The sequence below is a fragment of the Stigmatopora argus genome, chromosome 18 (assembly GCF_051989625.1).
Source record: "Stigmatopora argus isolate UIUO_Sarg chromosome 18, RoL_Sarg_1.0, whole genome shotgun sequence".
Lineage (NCBI taxonomy): Eukaryota > Metazoa > Chordata > Actinopteri > Syngnathiformes > Syngnathidae > Stigmatopora > Stigmatopora argus.
The window spans coordinates 3525367-3542350 of record NC_135404.1 but is presented as its reverse complement, the minus strand read 5'-3'; the positions used below and the strand labels follow the sequence as shown (position 1 = coordinate 3542350).

At 39.0% G+C, this 16984-nt stretch overlaps 1 protein-coding gene across 3 annotated transcripts in view; it reads right to left on the bottom strand.

Annotated features, from left to right (window-relative positions):
- The window catches only part of LOC144092518 (uncharacterized), a 74693-nt gene extending 64592 nt beyond the window's left edge, over positions 1-10101 (bottom strand). For 2 of the 3 annotated variants that reach the window (XM_077625369.1, XM_077625370.1), the window contains exons 1-8: positions 9976-10101; positions 8477-8587; positions 5337-5501; positions 4595-5233; positions 3026-3179; positions 2702-2943; positions 2005-2133; positions 1728-1925 (exon numbers count right to left, since the gene is read on the bottom strand). In XM_077625369.1, coding sequence (XP_077481495.1) covers positions 1728-1925; positions 2005-2133; positions 2702-2943; positions 3026-3179; positions 4595-5218 — 1347 coding nt within the window. In that variant the 5' untranslated portion in view covers positions 5219-5233; positions 5337-5501; positions 8477-8587; positions 9976-10101. The remainder of the gene's footprint in view (positions 1-1727; positions 1926-2004; positions 2134-2701; positions 2944-3025; positions 3180-4594; positions 5234-5336; positions 5502-8476; positions 8588-9975) is intronic. The other variant, XM_077625371.1, reaches the window with a different exon arrangement.
- Between the last annotated feature and the right edge of the window lie 6883 nt (positions 10102-16984).

Here is a 16984-nt window from a genome sequence, read left to right as displayed (position 1 = left end):
GCCATACTGAACTTCCATTGACCAGTTTGAAAGTTGCAATACTGAACTTAATACATATGCTCCCCAATCACACCTGACACCTTGTTACACTAACTCAGGTGTCACCAACTCTAGTCCTCAAGGGCGCCTATCCTGTCTGTTTTCCATGTCTCCCTCCTCTAACACACTTGACCCAAATAATTAGGATTGTTATCAGGCTTGCGGCCCGGCGCCTGAATGGTTAGAGTGTCGGCCTCAGAGTTCTAGCGTCCTAGGTTTGATCCCAGTTGGGTCCTCCTATGTGGAGTTTGCATGTTCCCTATGGGCTAGCGTGGTATTTCGGTACTCTGGTTTCCTCCCACATTCCTAAAACTTGCATGGCAGTCTGGTTGAAGACTCAAAATTGCTCCTAAGTATGAGTGTGAGCATGAATTGTTGTCCGTCGCCTCGTGCCCTACGATTGACTGATGACCGATTCAGGGTGTCTCCCGTCTGGTGTCTTAAGTCAGCTGGGATAGGCTCCAGCACCCCCCGCAACCCTTTCTAAGCGGTTCAGAAAATGAATGAATGAATTATTAGGCCCCTGCCACTTGCTGATGTGTTGATCATTTGAGTCAGGTGTGGTATAGGCGGGAGATGGGGAAAAACTGAATAGGTGCGCTCAATAACTTTGGGGTGTGCAATAACAATGTGCAATATCTTAGATTGCGCAATATTTGAGAATTTACCTTCGCAGCTGTGTATGATGACAATAAAGGCTTTTGATTTTATTTTGAGTCCAATCAAAACATCTTTGTACACACATACAAAGTACACACCAAGATCCCCACCAGAGTTGGAAAGAATTCATAAGGGGTGAACCTTCTTGAATGATTTTTTTTAAGTTTTCATTTTCCCATCAACCATTATTACCCAAAATCATACACACACCAAGACAAGTTGGTTTCAGTGAAGTGTACTGAAAGTATATAAGATGACAATTTCTTAGGGCAAAGGTGTGTATAAAGTTGCTGATTGATACCTTGCAATGCTGTCCTGGGGTTTATTAGTAGTGATCATTTTGGTGACAGTTATTGTGACATTACTTTTTTTTTCCTGTTTTATTATTACATGGCAGTCTGCTAAGACTTTACACTAGTAGTTTTCCTTATTACCACTCCTGGGCAATATTTGTTTGTCGATATTGCTGCATGTCTCCAAATGAATTTGAGATTATTTATTATAGAATGTAAATAAGTAGATACAAAAATTTGCAAAACAGAATGCATGTTAAATGTTACATACTGGGAACTGCTGATTCTATGGATTACACAAAGGGCCGCAGTTGGTGCGAGTTTTCTTTCCAACCCATAAGGAGGACACCTTTTCACCAATCTGGTCAGTCAGGTGCTTCTTGTTTTCTACAGAAATCTCATTGGCTAGAGCAGGGGTGGCCAAGTCCGGTCCTCGAGAGCCGTTATCCGCTCTGTTTTCCATATCTCCCTCCACCAACACACCTGAATCAAATCATCGGGATTGGTATCAAGCTTCTGGACAGCTTGCTGATGAGTTGATTATTTGATTCAGGTGTGTTGGTGGAGGGAGATATGGAAAACAGACCGGATTGTGGCTCTCGAGGACTGGAGTTGGCCACCCCTGGGCTAGAGTGTCTGTGCTGGATCGGTTGGAACAAAAACCTGCACCCACAGCGGCCCTCAAGGACCGGTTTGGACAATTCTGGGTTATATGATTTACTACTTTAGTCACACCTTTAAAATGTCGACTGTTTCAATCTGGGGGATATCATCATCCTTTGTGTTACTGTCAATCTTGAACATGCGATGGATGAGGGGGATCTTGCAAAGAGGCCCAAGGTTTAGTTCTTCATAGTGTTTCTTGTTCTTCAGACTAGCCAAAGACTGTCCCAGCTCATACAATGTACAAACCGACGTCAGCGCTTCTGTCGACTAACAAATAAAGAAAAGAAAAGTCAACAAAAAGGATGAAATTAGAGAATATTTTAATTTAATATGACTGGCCTCTTACCTGTATGTACATTGTTATTTCTCTCATCAAGTAGTGAAGGTCTATAATGGCCTGTATGGTATGAGCTGGTATTTGCCTTTCCAATTGTTTAGAAGTAAGCTGCAATAAGATGCACGTCCTTGAAACCACCTTTGAAAGGAGTAAAGAAGAATCTCAGAACAAATTCACAAACAATACAAAATGTGAGAAGATGGCAACTCCTGTGACCCACTGTCTTTTTTTTTACTAGTTCATAAATTTCTCTAGTCTGCAAACTAAAATACAAATTCACAAACAATAAATTCCTGATCTTATTTTGAAAAAATATTTTTTTCACTCATTTATCTATCCATTTTTCATTTTTTTGCTTATCCTCACGAGGGTTACGGGGATATTGGATCAAATCCTAGCTAACTATGGGCAGGAGGTAAAACTGAGGGCTACAACTAAACGTTTTGCAAGTCTTGGGATCCAACCCTCAATTTTTTGTTTGTTTGTTTACTAGTGACAGCTGACTATAGCACAATGTCAATTCCTTTGTTTTCGCGCAGTCCCCTTGGCAAAAACGATCTACAACAATTTGCATTCTACTGTAATGCAATGTTAGCTTCAAACACATTGATGAGAGTATATCTTCTCACTTTTTAACAAGACAATACAGTTCAAAGTGTAATATTTCCAAAAGATTAGTTTTCAACAAGATTCTCCTAATTTTCACCTTTTCTTTGGTGACCAACTCCCCCCGTTTTGCAAGGTCTCGTGTCACATCTTCCATCAGACTGTTGACCAATTCTGGATTCATAGGTCTTTTCTTCCTGACTTGGCCTGCTTCATCATCCGCTACAGCGTCAAGGGCACGCATATTATCTCTATGCACTTCTCTCACCTGAGCATCAAAAGATGCTCTAAAGACTGCATCACTTGTTTTGTTCGTTTTGGCTGCAGCAACCTGTTTACCTGCTGAGGAAGGGACATATCAAATTGTTAATCAAACATTACATTATATTTATTTGAATACTACCACAACAAAGTGCTACAGTACCTAATGGATTAGGCAGATTCTTCAGGCAAGATGATTCCAAGTTTTTGTACATGGATAAGTAAAGCTGAGCTGGAAGCTTATCATTAAAGTGGTGAAAATAGCAAAGTTCCAGTAGCTCCATGAGTGGCTTAGTGAGATCATATTTTTCAACTACCTGAAATAAATTATCATTAAAATATACAGTGAAAAGAATGCAGTACAAAGCGGTAATGGCCTTATTTTTTATTTATCCAGTATTTGCTTTTCCCGTGTAGTGTAAAAAAATGGGGCTCTCTTGACCACTGTGGAGAAATTTTACTTAAAATACCTGATCTCTGTATTCTCCCACTTAGAAAGCATGGAGGGGTCTGCAATTTTTATTGTAGGACAGAGCTTTTTGCACGGCAACACGCTCGTAACATAGCATAAACAAATTTAAATGAACTAGGATTACAATGCAGACACACTCAAAAATAAGTTTAATCTAACCTTACACTAAACTTAATTCTAATTTGGTTTTAAATTTTTATACCTTTCTTCTCCCGGGTTGGCTCTTTTTGCCCCGCCTCCACCCTGACTTTCAGATGCAACCTATTGGGGGTTGCTTGCTTTTGTCTTCCCTTCAAAATATTCCCAAAATTATGCACACAAATGTCTTCGCAATAGGATAACGCACGACTACTTGCCAAAGAAAAGTAGTATATAAGCCATTCGCACTGACTAACGGGAAAAAAAACACTGAAAAAATGCAATGCTCCGCCCAGTGCTCGTAGAGAGATTACACGAGGGAGTTGCGACCAGAAAGACAGTGTTCTTATGAGCAGCCTCTCACATCCGCTGTCTGCTCGTATATCAAAATTTGTCTCGTATATCAAGATAAATATTTGCTCGTATGTCGGGGCACTCGTATGTCGAGGTACCATTGTAATTATTTGAACACTTGAGAAAACCAATGTTAATATTCGCTACAGTAGCGTTTGTCAGCAATTACAGAGGTCAAACGTTTCCTGTGGTTTTTCACCAGGTTTGTACACACTGCATGAGGGATTTTGGACCACTCCTCCACACAGATCATCTCCAGTAAGGTTTCTGCGCTGTCGCTGAGAAACATGGAGTTTGAGATCCATCTAAAAACAGGTGCATCTGATTCAGGATAGTACTAGAGTGGAGGTGGACTTTTAAAGGCAGACTAACAGATTTTTGAGGGTCAGAATTCAAGCTCATGGACAGGTTATCAAATACGTATTTGCAGCTGTATCACACAAATAAATCGTTTAAAAAAATCATACATTGTAGTTTCTGGATATTTCTTTTTAGATTATCTCTCTCAATGAGGACATGCACCTACGATGAAAATTTCAGACCCTTCCATGATTTTTAAGTGGGAGAACTTGTACTATAGCAAGGTGTTCACATACCTATTGAACTGACTGTAAAAGGTTACTATGTATAAAATGAAAATCATTAATTTCGCATGGCTTCTGGTGATGCCTGTTCCTCATTCCCATTTGAATAATAAAAAAAAACTGCAACATGATGCTTTGCTTAAAAAATAAGCACTACTTATATTATATCATTGTTTTGACTGACCTCTGTAATTCTCTCATAAAGATGCGGTTCGTCCAATTGATCAGCGAGTGTGGATCCAAAGGAGAGAGTACTAACAGGAACTTGCTGAGGTGTCCCTGCTGTTGATATTTTAGCTACATCAGCATCTTGAGGCTGGTGGATTTTGTGAATCACCAGCTGCCCTATCACTACCAGATCGTTATTTAACGTTGCTACCATAGCAGGAATAGAACAGAAGCCTAACTTGTTCCACTTGAGCTCACAGTTGTGTACCTCCTTGTAGACTGTAGGCAGATTCTTCATGGGAATCCCTTGTGGAAATTCTTTCAACATGGTCACTATATTTTCAATTTTCTTCTTCCTTTTTTTTTCCTTTCTTTTTTCTTTTTTTCTTTCTAATTCACGAGCTGCATCTTGGGCACTAGCTATCCTGTCATCGTAGTCCTTGTGAAACACAATTTTTCCCACTACAACCAAGTCTTTATCCAGAGAGGCTAGCAGAGCAGCATTGGACTCAAATCCCAACTGAGCTATTTCAAGGTCACGACTGTATGTCTCGTTATAATACATAACAAGTTTTTTCATAGGGATCCCTGATGGGTGCTGCTTCACCATGGCCACGATATCTTCGAAAACATTGGCCATCTTGATTAATTCAGTCTGTAGAAAAAAAAATCAAAATACCATTAACACCACAATGCGGTGGAAAAAAAAGTTAAAACATTTAAAACAGAGCCACCTGATGGTGTTGTGGTTCACTCACCTGACTTCTTTGCAGGTAAGCTGGGATCGATTTCCGCTCGGTGGCAGTGTGATTTTGAGTGTGATTGGCTTTCTTTCTCTATAGGTGGCTCACGACTGACTGGGGACCAGTCTAGGGTGTAGGCTGCGGAAAGTCAACTGGGATAGGATCCAGCACCCCGCGACCCTGAACAGAATAAGCAGTGTTGAAAATGAATGAATAAACTTTTAAAACAAAAAAACTCTTAGTGCACCTCAATGTTACTAATTTTTGTTTAAGGGAAAGATGGAGTACTAAATTGGAGAGAGTGAAATAAATAAATACAGTAACCCCTCGAATATCGCGGATTCACTACATCGCAGATTTTTTTCTGGGGGGATTTTTTTTAAATTATTATTATTATTTTGTAAATTCATAAAAATGTGAAAGTCCACGCTGAAACTCGCAAGCGGAAGCCACTGCCCTGTCCTCCGCTTGCTACTAGGACTCAGTACTGGAGTAAAAAAATAATAATAATTAAAGTTTATCAAAATGTGAAAATCCATGCTGAAGCTCGCAAGCGGAAGCCCTACTTTGCGTTTTTGGTATATCGCGACCATGTATGGTCTACATTGACGGCGATATTTGAAGGATTACTGTAAAACTTTAATCAATACTTAAATATGTCATTAATGAATTAAAATGCCAGCTCATCTAATGTAAAAACATTTATTTCACTATTTTATTAATTATTTCATGGACAAATGCATGCAAATCACCCATCAAATTCAGTGATTTGGACTAAGACCTGATTGCTTACCCAGCACATCAAGCCAAGATGGGCAGGCAAGACGGTCCCCGAAGCAATGGAATACTTATCTTAAATTTGTGTGAACTCTATCATCAATGTCTTGGTTATAAAGAGCCGGAAAAAATAAACTTCCATGTTACCAGATATAGGTAATCTGTTAACTACTTAAATATGATATTAAAGAATACAGCAAATGAATTTAAAGGGGTGAGCAATATGATGCTTTTAGATCATTATGATCAAAATCAAGTTATCGATTCCATAAAGCCGTCTTTTGGTGAGCACAGAAGCTCTTTATGGTTGCCTCGCCGGACATAAACGGGCTGTGGCAGCTGCTCGCTGAGTGATACATTGATCTCGGACACTTCAAATGTGCTGCAATTACATATAGCTTTCAGCAAGCTTTGATGGTGAAGGGACGGGACTTTGTCTCTTCTCAGGTGTCTGCTTAAGCCAGCGAAGGGGCTGCAAGGTCCCAACTGAGTGTTAAGCGACCCCCACCACCAACTCAGTACCGAGTGAATTGGAGTTAAACCACAAGACCAGCCCTGCACAATGCACAATGAATCTCTTGCACTTTTGTGTCAACGCACGCACGCACATAAACACACACACACACACAACCTCATCCCAGTTGACAAATTGGTCTTCCTAGGTAAAAATCTGTGATACTTCATATTTGTATTGAAGCATTAGGTTAGATAATTGTTCTACATTATTGCGAACCTTTTAAAATTATTTGGTATATTTAGGTCATTTGTCTCTCTGTGTGCCCTACGACTGACTGGCGACCAGTCTAGAGTGTAGTCTGCCTTTCGCCTGAAGACAGCTGGATTAGGCTCCAGCAACCCCTGCGACCCTTTCAAGGATGGGCGGTATGTAAGAGTGAATGAAGGAATAGTTTTTATGTTTCAAAAGTGCCAAAGTTCATTCCCTTTTAAGTTTAAATTCATTGCATATTTTGATTTTAAAAAATGCAAATTAAAACTTGTGGTTTTCTTCTTTTAGAGTTTTACATACGTTTTAATATGTTTTATGTGTGGAACGTTTTCTAAATTAGCCTAAATAAACAAGTGTTTCCCAAACATTTTTGAGCTGAAGCAAACTTTTTGCATTGGAAAAATCTCAATGCACACCACCAGCTATAAATCTTAAAATGTAAAACTATATAACCTATATTAAATTTAGAAAGTTATTCTCATCAACAGGACTCAATTACTACATTTTTTAGTATTTCAATATCGAATTGTAATTTAATGCTAATTCAAAAGTTGACGTCCACGTACCCTGAACATTTTCCAGATCACGTAACATAAAGATAACTAATAGAACAACTTTATTTCAATATTGTATTGTACCGTTTTCTCAACAACAACAAATGAATCTCCTGGTATTATGCCAAAATCAGTTTTGTATTCACATACGTCTTAGGTTGCCCAAAGTTAAAACTTGTGAAATAAAATAATTTACGGTGCACATAACGTAGAAATAAGCAACATAAAAACTATATTTACATAATAATATGATTTTTCTCTAGTTGATTGCAATTTTAATCTGGTAAAATTCAAATTTAATTCTCATTAAGTCTCATTATATTATGACTGTAACCACAGCTGTTTGTAGCATGATTAGCAATAAAGCAGCTAAGACTATTGCATTAAAGCATAAGAACTATAACACAGCCAAAATGAGCGATCTCTGTCTCTCTCTCTCTCTCTCTCTCTCTCTCTCTCTCTCTCTCTCTCTCTCTCTCTCTCTCTCTCTCTCTCTCTCTCTCTCTGTCTCTCTCTCTCTCTCTCTGTCTCTCTCTCAAATACATTTAAGAATATTGTGAAACGCTTAAGGAAATTTAAAGAGTGGTTTTGTATGAATTTCATGTCCATGTTTTTGGAATACGGGAGGAAGCTGTAAATACCCAGAAGAATCTGAAAATGTCACCCAAGAAAGCTGCAAAATGTCAAAATATATTTTTATTGTGGTCATAGACATCTAATCCATTTGAACTGGCAGGAAAGTCAATTTGCTACCGAACCTCCCATTTTAAATGGATTGGATTTCCACTTGTGACAAACTATATTAAATTCACTGCAGAAGGATTAAAAGTGCCATATGATTTGATATCTATCATAATATATGGCATTGAAAGAGAAAACGTTACCCATACCTAAGTAAAGATACATTTTTAGACTAATTCAACATAACTATGTAATGTGGTTGTTTAATCTTGTGTTCAAAACCCAAAAACTTTACTCACCAAGCAACAATACTAATATAGCAAATATTTTCTTTATGTAAGCTTATTATGACACACCAAAACTACAGGATGAAAAAAATCACCTTCAGTTAAGCAAATCAGTGAAGACAGTCTTACCGTTTCTCCTCGTGTGTCCAGATCTGCTTTAACTAGAGAGTATGAGCCAGAGAGCGTATTGGACTTGCTTATAAATCCTTCCCCCATGCTGTTGAGTTTCATTTTCTGGAGCTACACAGAAATGAAACTGAAAGTAAGAAGCTTGCTCCCTCCCCAGTTACTGGGAAAACATGACAGAATTGAATTAATTAATCAAATATAAAGAAAACAAAACTAAATGGCTACTGTGATAAAATGGCTGGTATATTTTAAAAAACAATATATAGAGTGTATATGAAAGATCAACAAAACACAAGTACATTGTTATTGTTTAATTTTCAAAAATGTAGAAAAACACAATATGGTACTCTACATGTACTCTATGTTTAAATATCATAAATGTACTGTATGCATATTTTAATTCCTGACAGCCCTCATAAATCAGCAATTGATTTCTATAAAATTAGCTCACGTTTCAGTTCTTTCTTTTTTCCTTTCTTCTTCTTCATTGAAGTATTGGTAAATTATTATTATGCTTATTGTTGACATGCATGTATTTTCCCAACTTGGATTGACCCAATATGGTTCATTGTCTAGTGATTAGGTAAGGGGACATAACTGTAGATGAGACAGCATATATGAATTCTATAGGAGACTAGATTAAAAGAGGAATGTTTTACTGTAAAACATTCTTCTCAGCTCCACCTTTGCTAATTCACTGGTGAGTCATAGATCATGTAACCTAACTACTTCATGTGAAATGAAACAAACAACTATCAACAATGAAGAGAAGCAGAACTCAAATTTTAAAATATGTTGTTTTATTTTATTCTGTATTAATATTTCCTTAGTTGGGCTTGAATACTATTTCGTCTCTCTGTGGGGGGGGGGGGGGGGGGGGGATTTTTATGTTGCATAATATTGGTGGAGAACGTCAATAAAAGCCAATATTTCAAGGAGGCAGCCAAAATTGCTGTTTGCATGTTCTCCCCGGGCCGGCGTGGGTTTTCTCCGGGTACTCCGGTTTCCTCCCACATTCCAAAAACATGGTAGACTGATTGGACACTCTAAATTGCCCCTATTTATGAGTGTGAGCGTGAATGGTTGTTTGTCTCCTTGTGTCCTGCGATTGGATGGCCACCAATTTAGGGTGTCCCCTGCCTCTGGCCGGAAGTCAGCTGGGATCGGCTCCAGCACCCCCCATGAACTTTAAGAGGATAAAGTGGTTCAGAAAATGACATGAGATGAGAAAAACAAATCAATTTAAAGTGATTATTTATTGACAGGGGCACAATCCATTTTGATCCCAATAATAAACAATTTGATATCAATTTAGAAAAAAAATAGTTCCATAGAACTACATTTCATGGTTCTGTGACGAAGATGAGAAGCGAACCAACGAGGATGTTTTAGCTACGCCGAACACACTGGCTCTTTGTTCATACGCATTATAGCTTTACGTAGACATCCGTCGCAGGAAAAATGACTCCCGTAATATTGATAATGTGTCAGAACCTTACCCTTGCCAAATCGGCGACCATTTTCTGTGCGAAAATCACTGCTGTTTATATTGTTTACCATTAGTCAGGTTGGCTAATGCACTCTTGCTTGCACGTAATGGTGCATTCATGTCCCACACAAAAAGTGGAAAATATCAATACCAAGATGTTGCATTTTTTTAATGACATTTTCTGAACCGCTTCATCCTCATTAGGGTCGCGGGCGGGTGCTGGAGAATACAAACTCCACACAGGTGAACCGATCTGGATTTGAAACCAGAACCCAACTCTGAGGCCAACGCGCTAACCACTCACCCGCCGGGTCGCTGGCGAGTTGGTGGCTCCCGGCCAAAATAAATATGGCTGTGTGCTTCTTATCATATTTTGTATATATACTGTGACTCTTTGCCTCGTTTCAAGTTTTTCTTATTTTTATTTTCTCTTAAAACACAGTCAAATTCATTAGGGCTATTAAAAACTAAAAAAATATATATTTTAAAAATAATTTGGCAGGTTGGATTTGTTTTAATGCTTCTTCCGATTTATATTTATTATATTTATTCGTGTATTTATTTATTAACCCACTTATTACCTATCTATTTATGTCTAAAATGCCTTTCCTATTTCTGCATCCTCACCCCCTTGCTACTGTGACAACGAAATTTCCCGAATACGGGATGAATAAAGTTATCCAATCCAATCCAATTTAAGGTGTGGCTCTTTGACGCTCACAGTTTAAAATGTTGGCTCTTTGTCTAACTTCCTTGTTCGTCACCCCTGCAATAGGTCATAAAGTCAGTCTCAGTAGTCTGTCAACAATGTAGCGATATTTATGTCCACCAGGTGTCAGCATTCAACAACGCAGTGTCAACACAGTGTCAATGCAATGTATCACCGTGTCTGACCAAATCAATCCCAATTTTGGGGGGCTCCACACATATTTTTTTGTTGGGTCCAATAAGGCTCTTTCAGCATTATGGGTTGCCGACCCCTGATTTATAGTCTAATCCACGTGTCAAACCGATTCCGCCGAGGGTTCGCATTGGGTCCTGGTCTTTGTTCCAACCGATCCAGTGCCGACATTTTAACCAACATTTTTTTACCTAAAATAAGTAGCACCTGACTTTAATTAACTGATTACACTTGCAAAAGGTGTCCTCTTTTTGAGTTGGAATGAAAACCTGCACCCACTGCGGCCCTTTGAGGACCGGTTTGACACTAATCCAGGGGTCACCAAACTACGGCCCACGGGCCGGACACGGCCCGTCAGCACATTTGACTCGGCCCTCTGAACAATACCAGAGACGCTATTGGATTTTTTTCCTATTTGGCCTTGAAGACTGGGACGTTTTAATCTTGTGTTTGGTTCATTGCACCCCCGCTGAGCCCACAAATCATCCCAGTGAAGCGGGGCTTCGCATTGCTTCTTTGGTGACACGCGCGGGGAGAGTGTTTCCCTTTGATGCACGTGGGCACGTCCACCAGTGCATGCGTGATGCATGCGCGAGTACAGTGTTACCGAGACATCTGGACGATCAGAGGTGAGGGCGGAGCCCTGGGACCATCGCGGACTATTCAAGCATATAAAAACTGTGCAACCTGTTTGAGAATTGTTCTTTTTGACCCAGAGCTGTGGAGCGGAGCAACTCTGAATTGGATTTATAGATTAGGAATAAATATCTTCTATGAAGAACCCAGAGGGAGTTATTTAGTTATTATTTATTTCATAAATACTTTTATTTATTTCCTGTTTTTTCTGTGAAGAACTCAGAGAGGGTTATTTAGTTCTTATTTATTTCATTAATAGTGTTATTATTTGTTTCCTGACTTTTTTTCTGTAAAGAACCTGGAAAGGGTTATTTGGTTATGTGTGGTTTTCTGGAAAACAATAAAAAATTTAAGCTCCCCTACGATCGTCACACTTTTTCTGTTACAAACTGACACCGGCCCCCCATCTGAGAAGGGAAAAGTTATGTGGCCCTCACAGGAAAAAGTTTGGGGACACCTGCTCTAATCAATCGCTATGCGTTTTTGACAGCTGAAAGCTAAGTTGTTCTGGTATAACAAGGCAATAGTTTTCTTCTGGCTAAAATAGGAGACAATGCTCCTAATTACAATTAAAACAAATATGACTTGAACTTCTAATTCCAATCAATAATGGTGGAACATTTTAAATTCAGGTTCCAAAATATTGTTCCATAGCTGATGAATTATGCATTTCTAGAAAAGCCTGAATATCACATCATATCACACCTGCATTGAGGATTAAGAGGCATAATTCTTTACAACCCATGCAAATCTATAATTAACATTTTTCATTTTTGCATATGCAGCATCAAAGTATGTACTAATCCTCTTCTGCTACTGTCAGTTGGTTTTCCAAGCTCCAACTATTCCTGAAACATAAGATGAATACAACAAAAGTTAGCCCATTTGGTGAAAATAAGCACTTTTTTACCATATTTTCTCCATATTAAAACCATGAATATAGAGGTGGAAATTGTGAATCGGGTGCGGCTTATACGCAAGAAATTGTAAAATTCAACAATTTTAAGGCAATTTTAAGGGTCCATGCATGTCTGTGAAATGTGAGAGAAAAACCCACGCGGGCCTGGGGAGAACATGCAAAATCCACACAGGTGGACCGACCTGGATTTGAACCCGGGAACCTGAGATGTGAGGCCAACATGCTAACTGCACATGTTGCTGGGCCAATTCCACAAATAATAAAGAAAAAAATAGGACCTAAACCATATTTTCTCTAAAGTCTACAGACAAAATAAGCCCTTGCCGGGATAATACTGACTTCATTTTTATTTCTGTGGAATTAATGGACTTATTGCATATCATGGCAGGGTTACTCCTTATACCTTTAGAACACAGGTGTCAAGCTGATTCCAGAAAGGGCAAAGAGGGTGCAGGTTTTCCTCCCTACTGAAAAAACGCAAACAGTTAGGAGGTCTTCTAGAAGCAACACCCGACTGCAATCAACTGATTACAGTTCTAAGAGAACAGATTGGTGAAAAGGTGTCATCTTGGTGGGTTGGAACGAAAACCTGCACCCACGCGGCCCGTTCTGGAATGAGTTTGACATCTATGCTTTAGACTCAGAGTACAGTGGTACCTCGAGATACGAGCTTAATGCGTTCCGGGACTGAGCTCGTATGTCGATTTTCTCGTAACTCAAACGAACGTTTCCCATAGAAACGAACTAAAAACAAATTAATTAGTTCCAACCCTCTGAAAAAACACCCAAAACAGGATATTGGATTGGATAAACATTTTTATTTGTTCTAATTTGCCATCTATTAACAAAGTAACAAATAACTAGTGGTTTAATATTACTAAGATGTGTTTAATAGTACTAAAATTATACGGATATCGCAGGGGGGAGAGAGAGAGACGGACAGAGAGAGAGGGGGGGCACTTTTTGCACGGCAACGCGCTGGTAACATAACATAGACAAATTTAAATGAACTTGGATTACGATGCAGACACACACAAAAATAAGTTTAATCTAACCTAACAATAAACTTAATTCTAATTTTGTTGGACATTTTAATACCTTTATTTTCCCAGGGTTGGCTCTATTTGCCCCATCTCCACCCTGACTTTCAGATGCGACCTATCGAGGGTTGTTTGCTTTTGCATTCCCTTTAAAATATTCCCAAAATGATGCACACAAATGTCCTCACAATATGATAACGCACGACCACTTGCCAACGAGAAGTAGTATATACGCCATTCGCACTGACTAACGGGGAAAAAAACACTCCGCCCAGTGCTCGCAGAGACATTACAAAGAGGGAGTTGCGACCAAAGACATTACCTGAGGGAGTTGCGGGGAGAGAGACAGTGTCCATGATGTTCTTATGAGCAGCCTCTCGTGTCCGCTTGTATATCAAAATTTGTCTCGTACCTCAAGATAAATATTTGCTCAAAATTTTACTCTTATCTCAAATTGCTCGTATATCAGGGCACTCGTATATCAAAATTTGTCTCGTATCTCAAGATAAATATTTGCTCAAAATTTTACTCTTATCTCAAATTGCTCGTATATCAGGGCACTCGTATGTCGAGGTACCACTGTAATTGGTTTCTTGTATCTCTTAATTCATTCACTACCAGTGTTGTCACACACACTTTATAAAGGAAATCCCAATAGTGATTAATCAAAGTAATAGGAAACCAACTTCAATCAGAATACAGGTTTGAGGGAAAAAATGAATACGTTAGATTCCTCGTTACAAAAAGACAGCAATCAGATTAAAATAATGTGTTAATTAGGAACGCTTTAACAACACTGTCTACATCAAATTTCAACTGGGTAGGTTAATTGATCACTTCTGTTGCCATCAATGGCAGCCAATGAGTTAAACAATGAATGCATTTTTAAAACCCGATCTTTTATACCTGTTTCTCATCCTCTGTTGAACAAATAAGAGTTAGAATGATTTCTTGTTGGCCCTTGAAGTCTTCGATTTTGCTGAATGCAGTGCTCGGAGAAAAAGGTTTGCACAGCCTTGGTCTAATTCTTTGATATTCGCCGTCTTTCACAACCATCTCTACTTCAAACTATTTAGTGAGTGGCTCACTCTGACACAGGCTAGTGACGTAAATGTTGATTTCTTTCATCCACCAGATGTCTCTAATTTTGCTCCCAAAGATTGTAGGAAAGGATCAAAAGCCTTATGAAACTCTACGAGCATGTAGCTTTGCCAATTGTCATAATAATTGGCAGCACTATAGAGGTAGATTTGTTGTCTTTATTATTCAATCCAAAATAGTTGCTTCAATCCAAATATTTATTTTCAATCAAACAAACAAAACTTTGTCTCTCAGAGTGGATGGTTGCTTGACTGCAGTAGGGAACTGTTAGGCACCGGGATGGCCTTGTTCAACCTCCAGGAAATTCCTATTTGTGCTGCGACGGATTGCAAATGGTCCTGTTTTAGGCGCCAATGCATATAATAAATCCACTAGATCAAGGGTGTCAAACTCGGTTGGATCGTGGGCCGCATTAACGTCAACTCGATTTCATGTAGGCCGGACCATTTTAGATATAATACTATTTAGTTTTTTTAAAATCAGAAATGCATCAAAAGCCCTAAATATTCAGTTTTTTAATCTAAATCAATGTTTATTTGAGCTTTATTCTTAGTAAGGGAAAACTACATTTTACGAAATACTTTTTGAACTAAAATGAAAGAAAAAAAATTGGATCGTCGGCCCGGTGGGGTGAGTGGTTAGCGCGTCGGCCTCACAGCTCTGGAGTCCTGGGTTCAAATCCTGGTCGGTCCACCTGTGTGGAGTGGAGTTTGCATGTTCTCCTGCGTGGGTTTCCTCCCAGTACTCCGGTTTCCTCCCACATTCCAAAAACATGCATGGTAGGCTGATTGGACACTATAAAAATTGCCCCTAGGTATGGGTGAGTGTGCATGGTTGTCCGTCTCCTTGTGCCCTGCGATCGGCTGGCCACCGATTCAGGTTGTCCCCCGTCTCTAGCCAGGAGTCAGCTGGGATAGGCTCCAGCACCCCCCGCTACTCCAATGAGGATAAAGCGGTTCAGAAATTGAATGAAAACTTTGATTAAAAATTGCGATTATTGATTTAAAAAGGGGAAAATCGGGAAATATAATATGTATCTATACTCTTCATGATCCCAAAACAGAAAGTGGGCACTCATGATTTACTTTCTCGGGCCGCACAAAATGACGTAGCGGGCCAGATGTGGCCCACGGGCCGCCACTTTGACGCATATGCACTAGGGCATCTCTGGGCTGAGGAGTGGTGAGAGCGACCATTATTCTTGCTTCTTTGCGCTTTTCAGAAAGATGCCATTGATAGATGTAGACCAGGGGTGTCCAAACTGTTCCACGCAGGTTTTATTTCTACCTGATCCAGCTTTGATAGTTTATACTTATACTTATACTTTAATATATATTTATCTATTGATCTATCTATTTATATCTATCTTATTTCTTTATTAATACTAGATTAATAATTAAATTATATAATTATACAAATATAAATAAATAATAAATAAATATTTATCTATTTATTTATGTATTTATTTATTACCTATTTATTTATTCATTACCTATTTATTTATTTATTACATATTTATTGATTTATTACCTATTTATTTATGTCTAAAATGTATTTTCTTGTGTCTGTATTCTCACCCTCTTGCTACTGTGATAGTGACATTTCCCGAATACGGGAGGAATAAAGTTATCTAATCTAATCTATTCAATGAGGCTTCTCATGAAACCAACAGCACCTGACGGCAATCAACTGATTACACTTGTAAGAGAACAAATGGGTGAAAATGTATCCTCCTTCATTGGTTGGAATGAAAACCTGCACTCACTGTGGCCTTTCGAGGACTGGTTTGGACACCCATGTGGTAGACCAGGGGTGCCCAACTCCAGTCCTCGAGGGTCCCTATCCAGTTTGTTTTCCTTGTCTACCTCCACCAACACACCTGAATCAAATAATCAGGATCATTATCAAGCTTCTGGAGAGATTGCTGATGAGTTGATCATTTGATTCAGGTGTGGTACAGCAGTGGTCCCCAACCACCGGTCCGCGGCCCGATACCGGTCCACGAGCTACATAGTGGTGGTCCGTCAGAGTAAAAAATATTAATGTTTTCAATCTCCCCCTCTTACTTGAAATGAGAAAAGTTGTTATAATAACAATAATAAATAATTGCTATTATGCTTGCGACTTGTTTTTTTTGCCGTCGTGGGTGTTGTTGTGGACCGACCCCACCCCCACAAAATTTTATCTTAAGTTGTCGCCCTCCCCATTAGCCGGTCCGCGAGAAAAAAGAAAGATCTTTACCGGTCCGCGGTGAGAAAAACGTTGGGGACCACTGTCGTAGAGGACAGACTGGATAGAGGTCCTCTGGAGGTTTTGGCACAAATGGACTGGATTGGAGGATTTGATGCAGTAATATCCCTAAAAAAATGTTTCCAGCCACACATTCAAGATTTATTTTAAAAAAGTGTTTTATTCACAGAGG